The sequence below is a fragment of the Xenopus tropicalis genome, chromosome 2 (genome assembly GCF_000004195.4).
Source record: "Xenopus tropicalis strain Nigerian chromosome 2, UCB_Xtro_10.0, whole genome shotgun sequence".
NCBI classification, from domain to species: domain Eukaryota; kingdom Metazoa; phylum Chordata; class Amphibia; order Anura; family Pipidae; genus Xenopus; species Xenopus tropicalis.
This window is the reverse complement of record NC_030678.2, coordinates 63,925,005-63,947,826: the sequence shown is the minus strand read 5'-3', so window position 1 is coordinate 63,947,826 and position 22,822 is coordinate 63,925,005. Positions and strand designations below refer to the sequence as shown.

Genomic DNA, 22,822 nt, shown 5'->3' with positions numbered 1-22,822 from the left:
CCTTCTGCTGATTCAGCCCTGAACGTAGATTTTGTTTGGGTGCCTTCAATGGCGCCTGATCAAAATCTTTTAACCGCAGATTTTTGTGATATTGGTTGACTGGTTGGTCCACCAAACAGACCCCTTAAAGGAGTTGTTCACCTTCCCATAACTGCAGTTATCAGAGCATATTAGAGTATTTCAAGAAAATATTTATTGGCATCTCTTTTAAAAAAAATCTGTAAAAATCTTCTATTTTTGAGGAAATTACCTGTGAAGTTAAAATTTCTTTATGGGGCAGGTGTTAGTAGAGGCACCAGGGGAGGGGTACACCAACCCCTTTTTACACAGGACTGTATCAGCACATTGAATCTCAGCATAACGCTTAGTACTGGTAGTAGGAGATTCAAAAACTACTGTGCGTGTCCACATAGCTCCTATTTTGCATGCCTTTCCTCCTATTGGTTGGTTAGGTTTACAGGCCGTAAACAGGCTATTCCTGATCAGAGACTTCCAGTTTGCTACGGATCAGAACACTGGTGCTTCAGCTGTGTTTTTGCCTACTGATGTGAGCCTTGGTAAATAAAATTAAGCTCTCTCCTTATTTTTAAATTGCAGGAGCGCTGATATTTGAGCTGCTGCCCTGGGGGGCAGAGAGGGAGGGGGGGGCAAAGTGACACCATTTGTTCAAGTGAGCTACACGATCATGTAGAGAAAGATCTTCTGCCACAAAAGCTGGTGGGGGAGGGGGGTTAGGGGAGCATAAATTATTTATATAACACTGGTACAGTACTTTATTCATGCAGATGAACACTGAAATCAGGTAAACTACGCTGGAGTTTGAATAAAGTTTATTTAGGAAAAAAAAAAAAAAAAACGAAGCAGCGAGTGACGTTCCAATAAAAATGTTTATTCTGATAGCCAATGAGGGCATAGTAAGGAAAAGCTAAGTCTCTGACGTCAGGATGCCCCATGTGACTCACTCTGCATACTGGATGAACACGCCTCCCACAAGAAATTTTTCTCAGATACCTTACAGAGAATTGTAGGTGTTATGGTGAGTTTTAAACTGCACATTCAGCTAAATCACTGTGAAAACTAGTATAGCATGCTTAGGGGAATATAATCTTGTGTTTTATGTGAGAAAAGGTAAAAAACCCCATCAGTGACCAGAAAAAGTTATCACATTCTTTATGTAACAGGATTTGGGGAACTGGTCAACAGTGTGAATTGCAATGAGTTCTTCAACTCTCCTCTATTTCATACTGGTCTGCATATCTTTGCAAATTGCTAACTCCTGGGTAATAATGGGCAGTAAGGGCTGGATGCTGCCTGGCAGGTAAAAAGACTAAGATCAAATGGACCTGTCAGAAACTTGGATTAAGAAGGATTAAAAATATAAGCAGGTGTTTTTTTTAACAGATATCAAATACTTGTCTGTATAATATTTGTATATTTTGTACATGTCTGTATGTGTGTGTGTGTGTGTGTGTGGGGAGGGAATAATCCTTATAGTTGTTAAATTTGTTTTATTATTATAATGGAAATATAAGTATATTATAGAATATTTTCATTGAAATAAAATACCATTGCCCAACAGAAACTATCTTTGCTAGTTTCATCTTTTTCTAGAAAGGCTATGTGAAATGTGTGCTTCCTTTACAGGACTAAATGGAATGTACTCCAGTGTCAAATTGTGAAGAAGACGTTCAACATTTTTTGCGGGTACTTGATTCAGGGTCTCTAGATGCTATGACTGCTGTGGGGAGTTTGCAGAATTTCTATGGACCATTCTTCTGGGAAAAAATGACGAAGATGCTGTGCTCAGAAATACCCACATCTGAAGGCTTAGATGGAAAACTAACTTTGTAAGACAATATAATTAGAGTGAAGTTTTGTTCACCGGGGGATAGAAATTTAGAAACATCTGCACAATTTTGAGGGTCACATTATGGCTAGCCAAGGTGTCAACTATGTTGTCAAAAAATGGATATATAGTCAGTTTATTTAGAGTCAGGTGCAGTGATTAAAATGTAAACAACTAATGGCCAGTAAAGTTCGTTGTAGGTATATTTGGGTTTTAGTGATGTGGGGTTGGTATAATATCCAGAGGCAGGGCTGCCATCAGCGTGGACAGGGGGTACACAAGTCAGGGGCCGTGTAGCAGAGTGGGGCCCAAGAGAAGTGAAGATGTAATTCACAGGTAGCAAAGGGGGTTGGTGGCATTTGTGTTAATCCTTTGGCCCTTTCTTTTGTGATATCAATAGGAAGGGTTTTGCCAAGTCCAAAAACTTTTTTGTAAAAATGTAGTCCTGCTTTTTCATGTGATGCGCACCTCTCACTAGAAAGGACCTGGCACATAGTGGCAGTTCTAACTCACTTTGCATTTGTATGTTCATTCTATGCTTTTGTGGGGTTCCTCCCACACTCCAAAAAACATTAAAGGAAGGTTAAGTGGCTTCTGATAAAATTGATCATAGTATATATTTGTGTGATAGGAAACTTAGATTGTGGACTTCAGTAATAGTATCACAGTTTATTGTGGCAGTTAAAATGAACACTCAGATATTTGATGTGTGATGATTATCCTGCATTTTTCAGAGTTCAGCGAATACACATTGAACTATGTAAGCAATTAGAAATGCGCATAGCCAGTGCAGTATACCAAACAGACTTTTGAAAGCCCCACAATAATTTGTAATGATGGAAATAGCCTTAGTTGGATATAGATTGCATGTGATTTTGTATGGGGGTGGATTTTACACAAACTAAAAAGGGCAAACCTATATGTTTTTGCTTGCTGACTAATTTTGTGTATTTACTTCCACGTCCATCATATGACCATTATTTATTGTTTTTCTTTGCAGAAAGCCAGCACTCCTTTTTCTCACTGTCCATTTGCAAAGAAACCTCTTCAGATTTTTGAATCTTTCCATTTCATTAGTGCCACCTAAAAGTATCAGTCTCTTGGTAAAAGCTCTCAATCGACAGGAAGGGTCCTTGGATGCTTGGCTGCTTACCCTTAGTAGGGAGCTGGTGGCAGAAACTGAGATCCAGAAATCACCTTCTAGCCCACAAGTAATGAAACAGTTACAGTCAGTCTGCAGTGAACTGTGCCATTTTGGGAATGAACATTCAAAACTAGGTTGGCTGAAACAAGATGCTAAAACTACAAAACGTAAGTGGACAGAAGACTTTGATGAAAGCCCTCTTAAGAGAAAAGAGGAAGGCCCTCGTATTAAAAAGCTGTGTTTTAAAAGGCTTACTACTGAGGATGAAACACTAAGCACTGCATGTCACAAGCAAACCCCAACTAAAGTAGAAAGGACATTGGAGATACCTGAGACCTTTAAGGTAATTGTTATGCATTTAATATCTCATTTCTGAGACTAAATTACAGTATAAAATAAAGGTTGGTCTCAGTTGTTACAAAGTTTTTTTTTTTTCTCAGCTTCACATGACCAGACTTAGAGAGCTGTTCCATGTTGAAGGGGAATCCTTGCAGTCATGGAGTGATACATTTCATGTTGATCTAAAGGAGTTATGTGAGTCTTGCAGCTCAGAGCAGGTATTAAATAAGAAATATGAAAATTCATTATTTTACTTTACTTTTTGTATATTTACTATTCTATTCCATTTTTATATTTACAGCTGCAGTCTATTCTGTGCTCTCTGGGTGTCGAACAACTATCCCCACAGTCTTTGTTGCAGTTCTGTTGTCATCTGCATTCTCTGTCTCCAGATCTTAGTTTTTCCCAATCTTCAGTGTTGGCCAACCTCCTTTTTAGGAAAAAGGTAATTACATGGTTATTTTGTGAGAAGCACTTAATGTTATCAAAAACAGTTTTTTACTCATCGTGGATTTATAAACTGAAGTCTTATTGGATAACTACTGCTCAATAAATTATTAGGCTAGAAATGATACACATGGCCATCCATGCTGTTGGCCAAAACAGGCTGATCTGATTATTTGACCTCTTGGCCAATGATCAGATCATATAGACGACCTGTTGAGATTCGTCAGGAGAGGACTGCATCAGCATGCTGATGCGATTCTCCCTGACTAGATTTTCAAATCTGTCCTATTGATGTCTGATTATTAACGAGAAATTGGTCAGGCAGGCCATTAGTGGGCACCGTACAGGGGAAAATCAAGCATAGAAACTAGTGCATTCTGCATCAGAATTAATCAGATATTAGTCAGATAGGCCATTAGTGTGCATACAAGGGACACACAATATGCCTGTGTTTGGACAGCTTTACAGCAAATGTTCTGCTCTCAGTTCCGTGAGCTAATTGACTTACACACAGTGTACAGTATATATAAACTTTACTACATTTGCAATACACAAGCAATTAGTAATCTATTCAGACTCACATTAAATCAAGCATAAAAACTAGTGCATTCTGCTTCAGAATAATTTAAAAAAATCAACCCTGAAATATAAGTTTCTATGTTCTAACTTTACATTCTGATAATCGCTTAGAAAAGCACAAGCAACCTGCTCCGCTATGGGGGGAAGAAGTGTGGAGAGTTTTGGTGTTGTACCCCTAAAACTGTAGGAGGAGTAGCATATAGAAAATGGGGGCGCTAAGAAGAAGAAAAAGCAGAAGAATAAGCTGAAGTCGAAGAACAGTATGTTGGGTTTTTCAACCCAACATAATAACTGCAGGGGCAGAAAGAAGGAGAGAAAAATATAGATTAGGTTAGGCGAGGTAGATAGGAAGCTTGACATACAATTGATAGTGCACACTAGAATATAAACTTTCCAAAAGATTTTTCAGTAGGTAGGCTAGTGTGAACAACATTATGGGCCCGATTCACTAAAGTCCGAAATAAGGAGTGCTATTTATAGCATGCGTTAAAAATCTTATCACTTCTTATTTTTCGCTCGATTCACTAAAAGGAAACTTGTCATAATTAAGAAGCGATGTTCTTGGCGTTATTTATCTTACGATGACATGTTTTAATGAAAAAAACTATGCGATAAGCGTTATAGGGGCCGATTCACTAAAGGTCAATAACACTTATCGCATAGTTTTTTTCATTAAAAAGCATGCGATAATTAAGTACCGATTCATCAAAGTCATTTCGCATGTGTTAATCCGCATATCGCATGCACAAAAAAAATGCATTGCGTTAATTAGCGAATAGAAATAGTACTAACGCATTATTCACAAACACATATGAAGCGTTAAACGTGCAAAATATTGTGTTAATCTGTGTGAATATTAACCCTACTTGGGGCAGGCGGTACTTAAAGAAAATTGCGGTTCGTGAGCTATTGGCAACACAACATGGAGTTTGCAGTCGTATTTTTTCAAGTATATGTTGGCCCTAGAGTGATGCATCCTCCAGTTTTCAGGGAAATGGTGGTTTTCAGAAAGTAATGGTTACGTGCGTAATATATTGCGCTCTGCGTAATATATTGCGCTCTGCGTAAAATATCGCGCGCTGCGTAATATCTTGTGCGCTGCGTAATATATTGCTTGAAAATATGTCATCGTAAGATAAATAACGCCAAGAACATCGCTTCTTAATTATGACAAGTGTCCTTTTAGTGAATCGAGTGAAAAATAAGAAGTGATAAGATTTTTAACGCATGCTATAAATAGCACTCCTTATTTCGGACTTTAGTGAATCGGGCCCTATATCTCTAATAAATAGAGGTTATTGTGATATATATGTATCTATTCCATGAAGCACCCTACGAGTTATTGCTCCTGTTATGAATTCCATCAGCAGTTCTGGTCCAGTTCAGCAAGCATTTGTGAAAGACATGCTGGGTGTGCATATTCCAGTTTCTGGTGATGTTAATTCCTGGGGAACAACAGTAAAAATCTCTCTTAAAAGTGTGACAAAGTTAAAATGATACCAGTCACATTAAAAATGAGAGTATTGATTTGTAGCTAAATGAGTTTTATGATTTCACAATGCCACCAAACGTGATAAGGCGCCTGTAGCACTTGCAATCTCTACAGAACGGCTCTGATGTTGTAGAGAAAATTTTATGTAGTCCTTCTGGTATATAATACTGATCTGTAGATCAGTTTGTGACAGTTCCAAGTAATAAATTTACAGGCCTGTAAATGCTTCCGCTGTGTGGCTGTTGGAATTTTTGCTGTCCATTTCCAACATTCTGGTAATTTTTTGGATAAAGTCTTATCACTGTCTAATAGCACTTTGTAACACAGGGGTAGATTGCCTTTCTTAAAGGAGAAGAAAGGTCAAAGTCACTTGGGGGTGCCAAAATGTTAGGCACCTCCAAGTGACTTCAATAGCCTACCTTTTACCCCGGGCTGGTGCCCCTGTTATGAGAGAACAGCAACAGCCTGGGGTACCTGCAGCGCTTCCTTCTTTCTGTGAAAAGCCGATCTTTAACAGAGAAGTTGGCTTTTCACTCTACTGCGCATGCGCCTGTCCCGGACAAACAGCAGCAGAGCGAGTAGGAAGGAGCAAGCGCTCGCTACAGGTACCCCGGGCTGGTGCTGTTTTCTCCTAACAGGGGCACCAGCCCGGGGTACAAGGTAAGCGATTAAAGTCACTTGTTTGATAGAATATAAAAATTCATTTTGGAGCTCCAAGAAAGATTTTAACTGATAATTTGTTAACAACTCTTGTAATTCAGTAAGTCCAATATTCCTCCAATTGGTTAGATTCAAGTTAGTAATGCATTTAAATGCTTGTAAGTGGTAAAGCAGTAACTAACTGGAACTAATGAGTTAAGTTCTTTTACTTTAGATGATAGATGTAATGCAGATTTGGTTGTTTCTAATATTGGATTGGTGTCTGCTAATTTCTTCCAGACCATGCACACAAAAATTGGATATCCAGGTCTAACCATTATTTTTGGCCTTTCGGTAGAAACTTTTGCATAATCTATTCCAATATTACAGCTTGTTGGTACTGGTTAATATCTGGGAAAGCTAGACTACCCTTATACTGTTTCCAAGTATAGCCACAAAAACAAAGTTTCCGAAAAAACTCTCACATACTATTAGGTACCAAGATAAAACATCCTAATTATGTACCCCAGGGGTCCAGTGAAAAGTTTGATGCCCAATGTGCATACATTTATGTATGTAAAAGTATGTGGCATGTAAGGGCCCCAAGGTGAAGGTACCCCATACAATCTATCATTTCTGTCATTTAAACTATTGCAAAATCATCACATTTACTGCATTTTATATGGGGGAAAGCTATAAAAAAGTTCAGTCACCCCAGAAAACCACATATTTTTGGAAAGTACACATTCCCCAAATCTAAAATGGGTACCACACCTAAAAATGTTGCAATTTGCTGCATTTATCCCACACAATTTTTTTGCATACAATGGCAAATCACCCTAAATATGAACACTAGTGGTCTACTGAACAGTTTGGAAAACATGCACAAACAACCATTTGCGATCCCCAGCTGTCCTCTCTATAAGGGTTCTGCAGATGTACAGACTCCTTACAGTTCCCCATTAAAGGATTACTCCATGTCAGTTCCAAAGCTAAGTAAATTCTCTGATATTTGCAATTTAAATGTAAAGCCTACATTTTCCTACATATCTCTCACCCAGATGGCATAATACTGCATTTTTGCCAGCGCTATCAAATAGCAGCTTTCATCTGGTGGCCATTTTCCCTCTAATACATTATCAGTGACATTTACAACTGCAAACAGCATATGTGCCCTGTAAAGTTCAAGCAATGAAGAATGCAGGCTTACACAGGCAGAACTTACTTTGATTTAAAGTTCTGCTTTGATTGAGCACTGTAATGGTTAAGCTGAGTTCAAAAGAGAAGGTTAAGAAGGTTAAGAATAACTGAGCTTGCTCAGTAGCCAACAGCCAAAGTAAATTCCTGAGGGAGGGGGCAACTGAGGAGGAGAAGGAGTCCTAAGTTGTTATGGGGATGCTGCAGCCTTTAACCTTTGAACAACTGGAGTGGCTGGTATTTAAAGATTTCAAAGAAGCTGTTCAATGATTTTTGATTTTGTGTTGGGGGTTTACATGTCCTTTAACCCATAGTAATTTAGGTTGACAAGACACACGTCCATAGGGTTCAACCATTTTGTCTTAATGAAACCTGCCTAACAACAGGCTTATCCAAAGCAAGGTAAAAAAACTCATCTGAAATCACTCTAATTTGCCTCAGATGGGGAAATTAATTATTCCTTGACTCAAAGATGGACAAGTCCCTAGATCAACAATTGTGATGGCATCCGCATTTCTTTTACAGGCAGACCAAGAAGTAAAGTGCACTGGGTGACCATTATATTTTAATTACTTTAAAACACTGTAAAAACTTTAAAAACTTTGATGTCACTGTCCCTTTAATGCTTCCTGCTTGCTAATAAATGTCAATAAATGTCCTATAAAATGAAAAGATAAGGGAAAATATTGAAGTCAAGATGATCTGAAGGACCAAGGAATCTGCTTAAAACTGGTCAGATATGCACAGAAAAAAGCCCCCCTGTGACAAGTAGCTGCTTTTTTAGGCACAGGTATTGTGGGCCAATCCGGCCCAGGGGATGCTAAACTAGTAGGGAATTTTTTTCTAGGCCAAGGGTTTCTTATAGAAACCTCAATGAGCTGTTCCAGATACTAGCTCTATGACCTCTCAGGTAGGTCCTACTATCTTCACATTATTCTACTCCTATGCCTAATTTCTGTAAATATTTCTAATAGGTTGATTTAAATTTGTTATATATGGATAATAATTGTTCAACTGGCAGTGTTACAGAAATCCAAGTGATTATTTACTGTAGTCACTATAAACATCATTAATGCTTTATCCATTTATCTCTTATTTCTTTATTTCTAGGTACTGTCCCTTACATTTCCAGCACCTCGACCTCTCTTGGCTGCTCTGTCAATGTTCTGCATGAAATACGCTCGATCAGCATGCAACATGCTTATTGAGCCACTGCTACAGGCAGACACAGGTAAATAGGGTTAAAACTGATAAGATATATATCAAGCTCAAAGATAGAATGTAGCACTGTATTGTACTGAACAGTTTGATGCCCAGTAAGCATAGGTTTACCTAAGTATGTGGCATTTATGGGCCCCAAGGAGAACCCTTATAAACTAACTTTTCTGTCATATCCGTGTCCTTGAAAATCAACACATTTACATCATTTTATGTGGGATAAAGCTACAAAAAAGTATGCTCACCCCAGAAAGCCATATATTTTCAGAAAGTATATATTTCCCGAAATTCAATATGGGTACACGTCTTTCTACTCCAATGTACCAAGCTGCAAAGCTTTCCTAAAAAGTACACATTTAGACAAAATCAAAATGGCTAAATATTTATTTCTACCCCAAGCTACCAATCGGCAAAAATTAGTGCACATGACTTTTCTCACCTGCCAACCCAGCTTCTGTAAATAAGACCCCGGATTGCGTATTATGTGTTGTAAGACCCTCCTTACTGTACAGCGACCCATAAAAACATATATTTTTGGAATGTACATATTCTGATGAATTCAACATGGTTAAAGATGCCTTTCTACACCAATCTGCAAAGCTTATGTTAGCGGTTTTTATGGCATTTCTAAAAATCACTTAAAAATGCTGCAATCTGACACATTTATCTCACATAATTTCTTATATACAAAGGCAAATCACCCCAAATATGAAGCCAGAGGCCTACTGGCAGTTTGATACCCAGCATGCATAGATATCAAAGTGTGCGGTATGTGCAGACCCCAAAATGAAAATAGTCCATATGAATTTTCTTGCCAGCCAACTCAGCTTTTGCAAACAGAGCTCCCTTACAGCATCTTATGTGCTGTAAGATCCCCCAACTGTACAGGGACCCGCAAAAAAAAAAAACAAATTTTTGGAAAGTACACATTCAAAATAGGTAAAGATGTCTTCCTACACCAAAGTAACAAATGGCAAAGCTATGCTAAAAGCAGACCAGGAACCATAATGCAGGGATAAAAATGCAATAAAACCACAAAAATTGTGCAAATCAACAAAATATTTTTGTCTCGCTGCCAAAATAACAGTTTTTAGGGGAATAACAACAACAACAAAAAGGGTAAAAATGAATAAGTAAAAAAAGTATGTGTATTCATGTGTGCAGACATCTAAAAGCATGTGTGTGTAAAAGTATATGTGTAACTGTGCAAATAAATGCCACTTTCCTATTCTTGAGAAGGGATGCAGGGATTGCCTGGGAGGTCCTGGAGGGTCCATCTCTGCAGAATGCTGCACAGCAGGAAGTGAGTGGGCAGAGAGGAGTAGGCAGCAGGAGAAGCAGCAGACACGATCGTGTCTGCTTGGAGTTCAGCCCTGCGGCAATCACATGGCAGAACTGACATGACAGCCCCCCTGGCTCGTTGCCCATGGGGCAGTTATCACTCCTGACTCTGCAGAGATGGCACATGCCGCCTCTGCAGAGAGAAACTTTTATCTACCCAAAAACATATGGGGTACGTGCTTGGCAGATAGATTATATTTCTACCAGCATGTATGGTTTGTATGTATGTATTGCCAGTTAAAGGGTAAATATATAGTACTGTATGATTGAGCCACTGTTGGACCTGACCAGGCTGGTCTATGAAGGCATCATGTTTACAAGCTTGAAATATGCTATATATAATATTTATATAGTCTTCTCTAAAAAAAGAATGCACAGGGAAGAGGTTGCCAAACAAGCAGATCTTTAACTGTATATACAGTACATCTTTACACTGACTGCTTTTTTTGCAGAGCTCTTGAGACTGAAGGATGATGCTGAGTTAGCATTTGGTTAAGTTTGTGTTTAAAGGGATTCTTTCACGGGAAAACTTGTTTTATTTTTTTAACAAAATGCATCAGTTAATAGTGCTCCCCCCCATACCCCCCATCCATACCCCCCTTCCCCAGAAGCCTATCAACAGAACAGTGGTAAGGTAACAAGACAGCAGCTCCCTGATACCTGCATTGTTAAAAATACTACCCTGCCAATAGTAAATATCCAGATTCGGCTCACCCAAGTCATGACTCCTTCAGTTAAATTGGTAACTGAGTTGGAGATACAATAGCTTATCTAAAAGCAATTCCATTGTGAAGTGCTGGCTCTTTCTGAAAGCTCAGGATCAGACACAGTGACCTGAGATGGCTGCCTACACATTAATATTAAAGCTAACAAAAATTAAATTTATTGCTTCAAGAATAAAATATAAATGGTAGAATCAATTAATTTAGCAATAAAAACTGTACCATAAAAATCATGACAGAATCCTTTTAAGATAGGAGATGCCACAGATGCATCAAAAAGTTAGAACATTGAGGTGTTATGATGGTTTGAAAATTACTTTGTCTAGAGAGTTTATTTAATGTCTAAAGCAAATGTTTGTCTTAGGTGCTTTACAAACAGACTTTCTTTGTCGAATGATAACTGAGTGTCTGCAACCTGAACAGCTTTCTCTCTGCTTTGGGTAAGTACTTGTTACATGGATTAAGAATTTTTGTTTGACACTGTTGTTTAAAATATATTTTTTATACATGTTTATAATATACATTATTTATTTAAAATTTATAGAGACGCTACTTTGTTTTATAGGGTTAACTATTTTTCCTTATGTAATTAATATATAAGTGATAAAGCATAAATGGCACAACAGAGTTTAATGACCATATAAAAGCTCTTTGTTGCAGGACAGCAGGCAGGCTGTTTGCTGTTCTTAAATAGGTTTTGGGTCTCAGAGGTGACTTTTAATATACTTAAATTTTAAAATAGAGGGGTACATAATCTCTGGACTCAATTGTGCATGTTTCTGAACTATGAATGCAGATAGGAAGACCTAAGGCTCATGCCAGACATGGCATGGGGGGGGGGGGGGAGGGTGGTGTGGCAGAAAATCACTTGCTGAAAATAGCGCCATACCCCTCCTACCTGTGTCTGCACCCGAATGAATGAAATACGCTCAGTTGCAGGCACATGTAATCTATATCAGCCGAAGATATGAAGTCTTGCATTTTTTGGCGGATATCGGCTACATGTGCCTGCACCCGAACGTATTTCATTAATTCGGGTGCAGGCACAGGTAGGAGGTGTATGGCGCTATTTTCAACAAGCAATTTTCTGCCACACCACCCTCCCCCCCCCAGTTTTTTATGACCACGTATGGTAAATGCAACAGTATTTGGTTTAGTTTTGTGTGCATTTAAAGGACGTTAACCCCAAAAATAAATTTGTGCGTAATAAAATAAAACATAATTCTAAGCAACTTTACAATATTAATTTATTAAAAATTATTAGTGCTTTAAAAGTTATTTGGAAATGTAATTGCTATAGAAAGCAGCATTTGCTGAACTCCTGGTTGTTACTTTTTAAAGGGGACATATACCATAAATTCTTACAATGCACTAAACCATGTAAAATAATGTAAAATAGAAGTAAGTGCTTTTATTTTAATACCTTTGGGTTCAAATATGTTCATAACTGCTTGAAAACTGTGCTCTACCCAGACCTTTTGCAAACTTCCAGGTTTAGACTCTTCAGTATGTGGCTGTGAGCCACCAGCCCTAATAGACTACACCAGTGCTGTCCAACTTCTACGGTGCCGAGGGCCGGAATTTCTCTAGCATACATGGTGGAGGGCCAGTAATGGAAGCCAGTTTGACCACTCCCCTTTTTGAAACCACACCCACTTCAAACCACACCTATTTTATCACAATGGTGGTAGCACAGCAAAATCCCAAATGCTTGGTTCTTACTGTGGGGATATCAACCATCATTCATATGTGAAAGAATTATGTCATATTAAGATATACCCTTAAATTCCATATGCCTCCTCCTCCCCTGTGGATAGCAGAGCAACCCCCAGTACATAATTACACACCTTTGGGACCATTTAATGGCTATTTCCAACTGCTAACAAACTCCCACAACAAACCCCTGCCAGGTTCACCTCCCACAAGCAGCATAGGGCAAGCAGAGTATGGCACACACAGGCAGCACTCTGCCTGTCCTATGCTGTCTGTGTGTGCCATACTCTGCCTGCCCTACCCTGACTGTGTGTGCCATACTCTGCCTTCCCTACCCTTCCTGTGTGTGCCATATTCTGCCTGCCCTACCCTGACTGTGTGTGCGCCAAACTCTGCCTTCCCTACCCTGACTGTGTGTGCCATGCTATAGCTGCCCTACCCTGACTGTGTGTGCCATACTCTGCCTGCCCTACCCTGACTGTGTGTGCCATACTCTGCTTGCCCTACCCTGACTGTGTGTGCCATACTCTGCCTGCCCTACCCTGACTGTGTGTGCCATACTCTGCCTGCCCTACCCTGACTGTGTGTGCCATACTCTGCCTGCCCTACCCTGACTGTGTGTGCCATACTCTGCCTGCCCTATCCTGACTGTGTGTGCCATACTATGCCTGCCCTACCCTGACTGTGTGTGCCATACTCTGCCTGCCCTACCCTGACTGTGTGTGCCATACTCTGCCTGCCCTACCCTGACTGTGTGTGCCATACTCTGCCTGCCCTATCCTGACTGTGTGTGCCATACTCTGCCTGCCCTACCCTGACTGTGTGTGCCATACTATGCCTGCCCTACCCTGACTGTGTGTGCCATACTCTGCTTGCCCTACCCTTCCTGTGTGTGCCATACTCTGCCTGCCCTACCCTTCCTGTGTGTGCCATACCCTCCCTGACCTATGCTGCCTGTGTGTGCCATACCCTCCCTGACCTATGCTGCCTGTGTGTGCCATACTCTACCTGCCCTATGCTGGCTGTATGTGCCATACTCTGCCTACAGTACTTATGTCTGAGGTGTGAAGAAGTGAACAATGGGAGTGATACAGCCTGAGCCTGAGGTGGGAACACTGCAGGGGGGAACAATGCAGAAACTAAAAGGTGTGAAAAACACAGGGGATTACATATTTAAACAATACAGAGGGATTACAGCCTGAATCTGAGGTGAGAACCATGCAGGGGGCCAGTTAATCTCAGTACTGATACCATTTAATGCTTACTCAAAGGTAAGCCATCAAAGCAGCCAGACAGGTGGGGGGCCACACAGAGGGGGGTCGCGGGCCGCATGCGGCCCGCGGGCTGCCAGTTGGACAGCACTGGACTACACTAACACAGCAGAGCTGCTTAAAGTGTAGTGAATATGCAAAGGGTGGGCGGGGCTTTGCAATGTCACAGGTAGTCCATTCCTGCTCTACTGCTTAGAATAAAGTTTTCTTTTATTATAATTTAAATATAATGTTTACTATAATGAAAAATTACCTTTCAGTACATTTGCTTCAGTATCACTATTACAGTTTAGGGCTATGGCACACAAAAGTTGCCTATGATAAATCTGCTCTACTGCTGTAAATCGCCATGGGAAAAACATACGTTCCACTTTGTTTTTCTGAAGTAGCCGAGAGTTGTCTCGTGAGGAAATTTTGTGCTGCTTCAAAAAACAAAAGCAATGTGTATGTTTTCCTACTGGCAATTTACATTATTGATGCGATAAGTCCACATGTGCCATCACCCTAATAAAAATAAGCTGCTGTGTGGCCATGGGGACATCTGTCCATAGCCTAATTCTTTTCTCTTCCCCAGTCCCCTGTTAATGTCTTTAACAAGTATTTATGATTATAGATTAACATGTTGTCTTCCTGCAGTCCTATTCTTAAAGTGCCATTATGTGAGGGATCGCTCAGTGTATTGTACACACTTCTGGAGAAACAGGTTAGTCTATATATGCTAGACTAACTATAAGGTGCAAGGTTTTTTCCTGTTTTGTTTTCAGAATGTATTTTTATTGTTTATATTGTTTTTCACCAAATTTACTGTACATGCATTTTTAATTTGCAGAAAATACTAAGACCACAAGAGGCTCATTTATTTGTAAACCATATTTATGTACAACAATTCAGACTTTTCTCAGAATTCACTATAGTGACATCAGTGTGCTGCAAGTTTTGTGCCCTTGTAAATCACTAAATATATATATAAATGGCAACAAAATTCGCCAGGCTTAGCCGTGCTTAATTTAGCTTTTGGATGGCGAACTTCTCCATTGTACACAGCTTTTTACAGCGTTTTTTCGGCAAATTTTATTTTACACAGCATAATAAATAGGTCCTTAGGCTAATGCCCAGAATTTTGGAAAATAGTTTTAAATCTACTTTCATCGTAGTAGTATCAGTGGATTGTTTGGGGATACGTGAACAGTGTGCTTGGAGCATCTTGGGAGGGAATGTATGTCCTGAGAGCATCTATCTGTCAGATGGATTAAGGATTCTTTGAACTTTTTGGAGTAGCTGGGGGAAGGCCATCACATTTTGTGCTTTTTCACTTTAGGGGCTTTTCCTAAAGGGTACTTTTAGTTTCCTTGGGAAAACAATATATGGTTTTTTTTCGGGGACAACCTAAGCTAAAAAAATTTGCTAGAATTTTTGTGTATTTCCACTTCTGTAACAAGATATAGGCTTCTAAATGTCTTAAAATTAAGAAAAGTAATATTTTCATAATATAAACACATATATCAGAAACATTATTTATTTTATGCACGAAAATACAACTGATTTGGAAAGTTCAATGTCTCTTGATTGCGCCAATACCAAATATGTATAGAGATTCTCACTTGTATAGGTCAAAAAGTCCCAGCAGTACACAACTAACTTTCCAAAGCACTGCTCCAGAAATCTGCATAATTTAGATTTCAAGGCCAAATATTCCACTTAGAGTAGGTTATACATTTTTGGAAAGAACTGATTCTGATGAATCCAGAATAGGCATAACTGTCTTTCTACTCCAAATTACCAAGTTGCAATGCTTTCCTAAATGTATTTTAAATCTTTTATTTTAGTTAAGTTTCCTCTCTACAACTTCTTATCTCCCACATATCATTAGGTACCAAGATAAAACACCCTAAATATGAATGTCAGGGGTCCACTAAACAGTTTGATACCCAATCTGCATAGGTTTACCTAAGTATGTGGCATGTAGGGGCCCCAAAATGAAAATGCCCACATATGGTGTATCATTTCTGTCATTTAAGTTACCACAAAATCAACACATTTACTGCATTTTATGGGGGGTAAAGCCACAAAAAAGGAAGTTTACCCTAGAAAACCATACATTTTTGGAACGTTCACATTCCTTCAAATCTAAAATAGGTACCCTTGTCATTCTACTCCAAAGTACTAAGCCGCAAAGCTTTTCTAAAATTGGTGATTTTGAGATTTACAAAAATCACCTCAAAGATAAAACTATGTACCCCAGGGGTCCACTGAACAGTTTGATGCCCAATGTGCATAGGTTTACCTAAGTATGTGACATGTAGGGACCCTATAAAATACCCCCATACGTACAGTGTATCATTTCTGTCATTTCAGTTACAGCAAAATCAACACATTTACTGTATTTTATGCGGGGTATAAAAAAGTACATTCACCCTAGAAAACCATATATTTTTGGTAAGTACACATTCCTTTGCACCATCTTTTCTCTCACAGATTATTAGGTAACTATATAAAACATCCTAAATATGAACACCAGAGGTCTACCAAACAGATGTCCAATATACATAGGTTTACTGAAGTATGTGGCACTTACAGATCCCAAAATATACCTGGTGCAGACTAATTTCATGGCTTACATTTACCTAATTCATAAACACATGGGCAGTTAAATCAAAAATGGGTAAAGATGTGTTTTTACACCAAAGTACCAAACTGCAAAGCTTTCCTAAAGTTAGCGTTTTTTATGTCATTTCTGAAAATCACCTAAAAATGTTGCAATTTGCCGAATTTATCTCAAACAATATTTTACATACAATGGCAAATCACCATAAATATGAACGCCAGAGGTCTACTAAACAGTCTGATGCCCAATATGCATAGATTTACCTAAGTATGTGGTTATGTACATACCCCAAATGAAAGTAATGCATGTGAATTTTCTATTCTGCCAACTCAGTTTCACAAACAGAGCCCCCAGACTGCGTATAATGTGACTTAAGACCCTAACAGTATCTCTACTGTTAGATCTCTAACAGTAGAGAGAACCCCAGAAAACCTAATATTTTTGGAAAGTACACATTCTGACAAATCAAACGTGCGAAAAGACACCTTTCTACACCAAACAATAAAAAAAAATAAAATTCCTAAACTTAGCAGTTTTGATGACATTTCTGAAAATCACCTAAAAATGTTGCAATTTGCCGCATTTATCTCACACAATTTTTTACAATGGCAAATCACCCTAAATATGATCACCAAAGGTCTACTGAACAGTCTGATGTACAATATGCATAGATTTACCAAAGTATGTGGTTATGTATGGATCCCAAATAAAAGTAGTGCATATGATTTTTTTCACCTGCCAACTCAGCTTTTGCAAACAGAGCCCCTGACTGCATTTTTTGTGCCGTAACACCCCCTAACTGTACAGAGACCCCCAGAAAAACATATATTTTTGGAAAGTACACATTCGGACAAATCAAACATTGGTAAGGACATCTTTCTATACCAAACTAACAAAAAAACAAACTTTCCTAAACTTAGCAGTTTTGCTGTCATTTCTAAAAATGTTGCCAAATGTCAGTGGTGCAGAGAGAGAAGCTTGATCTGTAAAGTGCATATGTGATACGTGCTTGGCAGATAAAGCCTTTTCTGTAGTGTTAAAGAAAGGCTGTGTGTTCCTTTTCAGAAGGTCTATTTGTTGCTGGTTAAAGTTGGCAAAGTCCTTTTAAGAGCGGCTTTTTGATAAAGCTATGTTGGTTATATGTGGCGTTGAAGTGGCTGTACGTTTGAGGCAGGTGGAAGCACTTAAATCACTACCGTGTTTGCTGAGGTCTAGCTTTGGTTAGGAACTTTTAAGGTGGCCATACAAGGTCCGATATATAAATGCAATAATAATGTGTTTTGTGTTTATCTAGTATTGTCTTTTATTACATTTTGTTTATAGGTCAGAAACCATTCTCTATGACAAATGCAAAGCAGGTGGTAATATTTATTTTTAAACATCTCTGATTTTATTGCATTGTTCAAATCAAGAAAGATGAAAACTGCTGACACCATGCGGTTCTTTAACCTGCAGACACCTTTATTGTGTAGATCACAATATTATTATAATTATATTATGTCAGCAGTTTTCATCTTTCTTGATTTGCATTAGATGTACACTGATGGGGAGTGCAGAGGAAAAAATCATTGTTATTTCTGGGCACCAAACAATATTACTAATTGACATCCATTATTTAAAATGAACGGTTGTTGAACAAACTGACTTCTAATACCTGAGTGCACATTAAAATATTCTCAGGCTAGCTCTCTGCAACAGGATCGGCGACACTACTACAAGCTTCTCCCCCCCCCCCCTTCAAGTGTGATTACATCACACACAGCGAGGGCACTTTCTGCTTCAAGAGCTTCATGAGAATGCACCAACTTATGTTTATAGATTTTAATAATCGGCCTATTGGCTGTTTTGGTTTATTAAGCCAATAGAGAGCATTAAGGGAGGGACTCGGCATCAGTAAATCACTGAGAAATTAGGGCAGCAGATTAGGGAGGGACGTTAGGAAGCTCAGGGTGGGGAGGGTGAGAGGATTTTTTGTAAACACGCCTACTGATTCTTTCACACAAAAGGGAGAGCAGATGAACCAGCAATATATAAAAAAAGCAAATCATTCTTAAATATCTGAATTATTTGATTAAAAGTGAGTCTATGGGAGATGACTGTAATTCGGAACTTTCTGGATTACCGGTTTCTGAATAAGGGATCCCATACCAGTACAAGACTGCAAACATAAAACGCATACGCTCTGACCTTTATTACTGTAAAAACTTCCTTTTTGTTTTGTAACTAAGTAATAAAAAGAAATATTGATTGATATGTTTTTTCCATGTTAAAATTATATAAGTAAAGGCACCTGAATTGGAGAATGTCCAATAGCCTCTTATGTGCACATATTAATATATAATTTTGCCAACTTATATTTCCTTTTTACTCAAAGGGAGTCATCTCTTGTTCCGAGTTTGAACTCCTCCTTACTTCATTATGTCAGTCTGCTGATAACTGCTGTAAATCTGTGCAGTTCTCCAAATTACTGATGACCATCATGAGAAAAAATCAAAGTCTGGTAAGAAAAGTTTAACTGATCTTTTATATCAATGTAAATGTACCTTTGTTGTAACTTTAGAATTTTTTTTTTTCAGATTCTGCCTTCTCATCTTGGACCCTTAACTAATGCAATTAATTGTAACCAAACCTTCCTGAAAAAGTCCTTGCAAGGCGCTTTTAATAGATTGCAAGAAAGTAGAACCTGACTCATTCTTATGGTAGATAACCTATTGTTCCTTTCATGTGTACCTGTGATAATTATATACTTTGGTTTTATTATGTTATAATAAATAAAGTCACCTGGTTTTAAGTTATTTGAAAAACAAATATTTCTTGTGGTTTATTCTGTTGCTCAATTATAAACAAAAGTGCGAAAGATGGTTTGGTGAAGACAAGCAAGCATCAACAATCCCCCATATGTAATAAAAGACACTAAGGGGCACATTTACTAATCCACGAATTCGAATCCCGAATGGGAAAAAATCGGATTGCGATTTTTTCGTATTGAGCAATTGTAAACGGCGGAAAAACCAATCCGATTTTTCGTGACGGCGACGAAAAAGTAGCGGAAAATATATGATAAAGTCGGAACGGCGACGAAAATGTCGCAAAAATACCGATCATTATGAAAAAACGCGTTCTGACGCTTTCGGTCCGTGCGTGGATTAGTAAATCGGCCCCTAAGTGTGCCCCAGAAGCAGTAACTCATAGCAACTAATAAGATTTTTGCTTTTAAACAGGTGACCAGTAATTGCTACCTGCTGATTGGTTGCTATGGGTTACTGTTCCTGGGCAAACTTAGTGAGGTTTATTATATAACCCTTAAAGAGTCTAATTAGAAATACCTTTATTATGGCTCTAGAGCATGTTCCAGGAGACCCTATAGCTCTGCTTTCGTGTAGGAATTACACCCAGAATTAACTGTGTGTGCCGTTGCCCTGAGGCAGGGAGCTGGAATGTGAGTTTTGGACAATATGACTTCCCAGTCCATGAGTTAAAGGGAAATATTCCCTTGTACAAAGAACAGCACTTCTGCCAAACATATGTTTTGCCTATTGTAATGAAAATTTTGGTTTTTGATATTTATTTTTTAACATGGAAAACAGGCAGGGCCGGAATTAAAGAGCAAGGAAAGGCTTCTACTATAGGCCCTAATATATTGTAGAGCCCCCTTGCCTGTAGCAAATCGCCAACTTTATTTTTTAAAATAATGCAAACTTCTCCCCAAAATTGCCTTTTAACTTTACAGTATTTGCAGTCTGTCAAGGCCGCCATTTTGCATTGGTGCCAACCCAGAGCCCCCTAAAACATTGCTGTTCCTCCCCCAGTGTCCTCATGCTATGGCCGACTCCCCACTGCTTCCACCGCTCCCTCCTATGTCCTCCAGCTGCCCCTCAGCATCCTCCAGCTCCCCCCCTCAGTATTCCACCCAGCATCCTCCAGCTCCACTCCCCAGCATCCTGCAGCTGCCCCCCAGCATCCTCCCACCAGCATCTTTCATTTCCCACCCCCAGTGACCTACAGCTTCCCATGGCTCCCCCCAGCTCCATCCTCCAGCGACCTTGTGCTTTCTCAGTCCTTCGACTGCGTCTGTCCCCTGGCTCCCCGATGTGTCCCACACTTTTATACGCTTGCGCCCCGTGCGTACTGACATCACACACAGGGCGCAACCAATCAGGGCCCGTAATTCTTTAAAGGCAGACCAAGCTAAAAAAAACTGTATCACGGCCGGGCCCCCTTTAAAGAGCGAGGATTGTCCGGGCCCGGGACAACTGTCCCCACTGTGCCCCCATGATGGCGGCCCAGCATGTGATACACAAAATGGGTGGAGTATGAAGGGAAACAGGCAAAGATGTTGGATGTAGATAAGGGCAACTGACCCCACGTAGCTTAAAGAGCCTCCTGTGTCTCAGTAAGCAAGTGCACTTGCAGTCTAGCACAAAGTCTAGCACAAAGTCCAGCGTTCAATTCCCCATAGTTCCTGACACTGAGTAGCCACAAGCTTTCAGATGACATGTTTCTCTGAGATGTTTGTATTCCTTGTCCTTGGACTCTGTATGGGTTGTCACACTTTCCTGTGTTGTAGAGTTCTAATGACACAATCTCACAAGCAGGAGCGCTCGCCCTCCCACCGCACCAGTGACCCTCCCACTATGAGCGCGCACAGTAGAGTAGGTTGCGCTCGCGTCTAGGGGAGGGAGAAGATTCATGCAGTGTCGGACTGGGGTGCCAAGGGCCCACCAGGAAACCTTCAACCTTAGGCCCACTCTCCCCTTCTCTGTTCACTCACTTTCTTTAATCCCTTTATTTCTTTTTACATACTGTTATCTATCCTTTCCTCCATTTCTTCTGGTTGGGTGAGCAGGAGGGCCCATCCTGGGCCCATCGGGAGTTTTCCTGGTATCCTGGTGGGCCAGTCTGACACTGGAGTCATGCATGCGCATTTAGTTAAGTGGCGCCATGTTGGACTAATTTAAATATCCAACATGGTGGCCGCAATAGACGATAAAGAGCGATTAGAACGAACGGTGAGTGCTCTGAAAGTACTTGCAGAAAAGGTAAAAAAATGTAGCAGTCAGCTACAGGGGCATGAGGCCTATCTATGTATGGGGGAGGGGGGCACATTTTTAACCCTTTCTTCTTCTTTAAACAATGTTACAAGTGCCATTCTCCTCCAGCAATACAGGTCTGTAAAATCTGCTGCCGTTTGTTACATTGTATCAAATTCCAGACCCGCCAGGGCAGAGAATAGAAAGGACAGACAAACACTGCTTTTAATAGCAGTTAGAAAACTATTACAAATATGTAATGAATGTGTATTGCAAAGTTGCTTAGAATTACGTTTTCTTTTATTAGGCAAAAAATTATTTTTGGGGTTAACAAGGGTGGGAGAGCGGATTTGACAAAATTGGAAAACTGGGCAGCAAAATGGAAAATGAGGTTCAATGTTAACAAGTGCAAAGAAAATAACGTGAGTTATATACTAAATGGTAGTGTGTTGGGGGTAACATTAATTGAGCAGGATCTGGGGAGTTTTTTAGATAACAAGTTGTCTAATTCCAGGCAGTGTCATTTTGTGGCTACTAAAGAAAATAAAGTGCTGTCTTGGGGTTTTGGGCTCCAGTCCTTAAGAAGGATATTAATGAGCTGGACAGAGTGCAGAGACGTGCAACTATACTGGGGATGGAAGATTTAAACTATGAGGATAGACTGTCAAGGTTGGGGTTGTTTTCTCAGGAAAAAAGGAGCTTGTGAAGGGACATGATTACTCTGTACCAATACATTAGAGCTTCAAAGTTGTGTAATTCTGGCAGATACACTAGATCACTTCAAGAAGGGGTTATTGAAAAAAATCTCTTAGTTCAAGTTGATCCTATGATCGAGGACCACATCAATGAGCCAATGTGGCCCCCAATCTCATGGGAAAATCAAACCGGCCCAATCAACACCTGGCCAGTTTTCATGTATGGGCAGATAAGCTGCCAAATCAGTCTAAAGCAGTGCTGTCCAAGTTCTGCGGTGCTGGAATTTCTCTCACATACATCGTGGAGGGCCGCTAATGGAAGCCAGTTTTGACCACTCCCCCTTTAAACCACACCCACTTCAAACCACACCCATTTTATCACTATGGTGGTAGTGCAGCAAAAACCCAAATGCTTCTTCCTCACTCACACCATCATTCATACGTGAAAGAATGATATTATGTCATATTAAGACGTACCATTAAATCCATATGCCTCCTCCTCCCCTGTAGATAGCACAGCAACCCCCAACATATAATTACACAC

At 39.7% G+C, this 22,822-nt stretch overlaps 1 protein-coding gene across 4 annotated transcripts; it reads left to right on the top strand.

Annotated features, from left to right (window-relative positions):
* The first annotated feature begins 445 nt into the window (after positions 1–445).
* fance (FA complementation group E) lies at positions 446–19,361 on the top strand. Of its 4 annotated transcripts, none has more exons than XM_031896823.1 (11): positions 453–557; positions 901–1,024; positions 1,645–1,847; positions 2,847–3,333; positions 3,431–3,547; positions 3,631–3,774; positions 8,794–8,914; positions 11,329–11,404; positions 14,585–14,651; positions 18,928–19,053; positions 19,130–19,361. In XM_031896823.1, the coding sequence occupies exons 3-11, from the start codon at positions 1,651–1,653 to the stop codon at positions 19,238–19,240; spliced, it is 1,446 nt and encodes a 481-aa protein (XP_031752683.1). In that variant the 5' UTR covers positions 453–557; positions 901–1,024; positions 1,645–1,650; the 3' UTR covers positions 19,241–19,361. The 4 variants fall into 4 exon arrangements, with proteins under 4 accessions (XP_031752684.1, XP_031752683.1, XP_002941450.1 ...); XM_002941403.4 differs by having other exon boundaries at positions 454–557; positions 901–1,036; XM_031896824.1 differs by lacking the exon at positions 901–1,024 and having other exon boundaries at positions 446–547.
* The last annotated feature ends 3,461 nt before the right edge of the window (positions 19,362–22,822 follow it).

Coding starts and splice junctions, on each gene's coding strand:
- fance (XM_031896824.1), top strand. CDS start 1,651: ATGGAATGTACTCCAGTGTCAAATTGTGAAGAAGACGTTCAACATTTT. Junction 3,775..8,793: donor ACCTCCTTTTTAGGAAAAAG/GTAATTACATGG, acceptor CTTTATTTCTAG/GTACTGTCCCTTACATTTCC. Junction 11,405..14,584: donor CAGCTTTCTCTCTGCTTTGG/GTAAGTACTTGT, acceptor GTCTTCCTGCAG/TCCTATTCTTAAAGTGCCAT.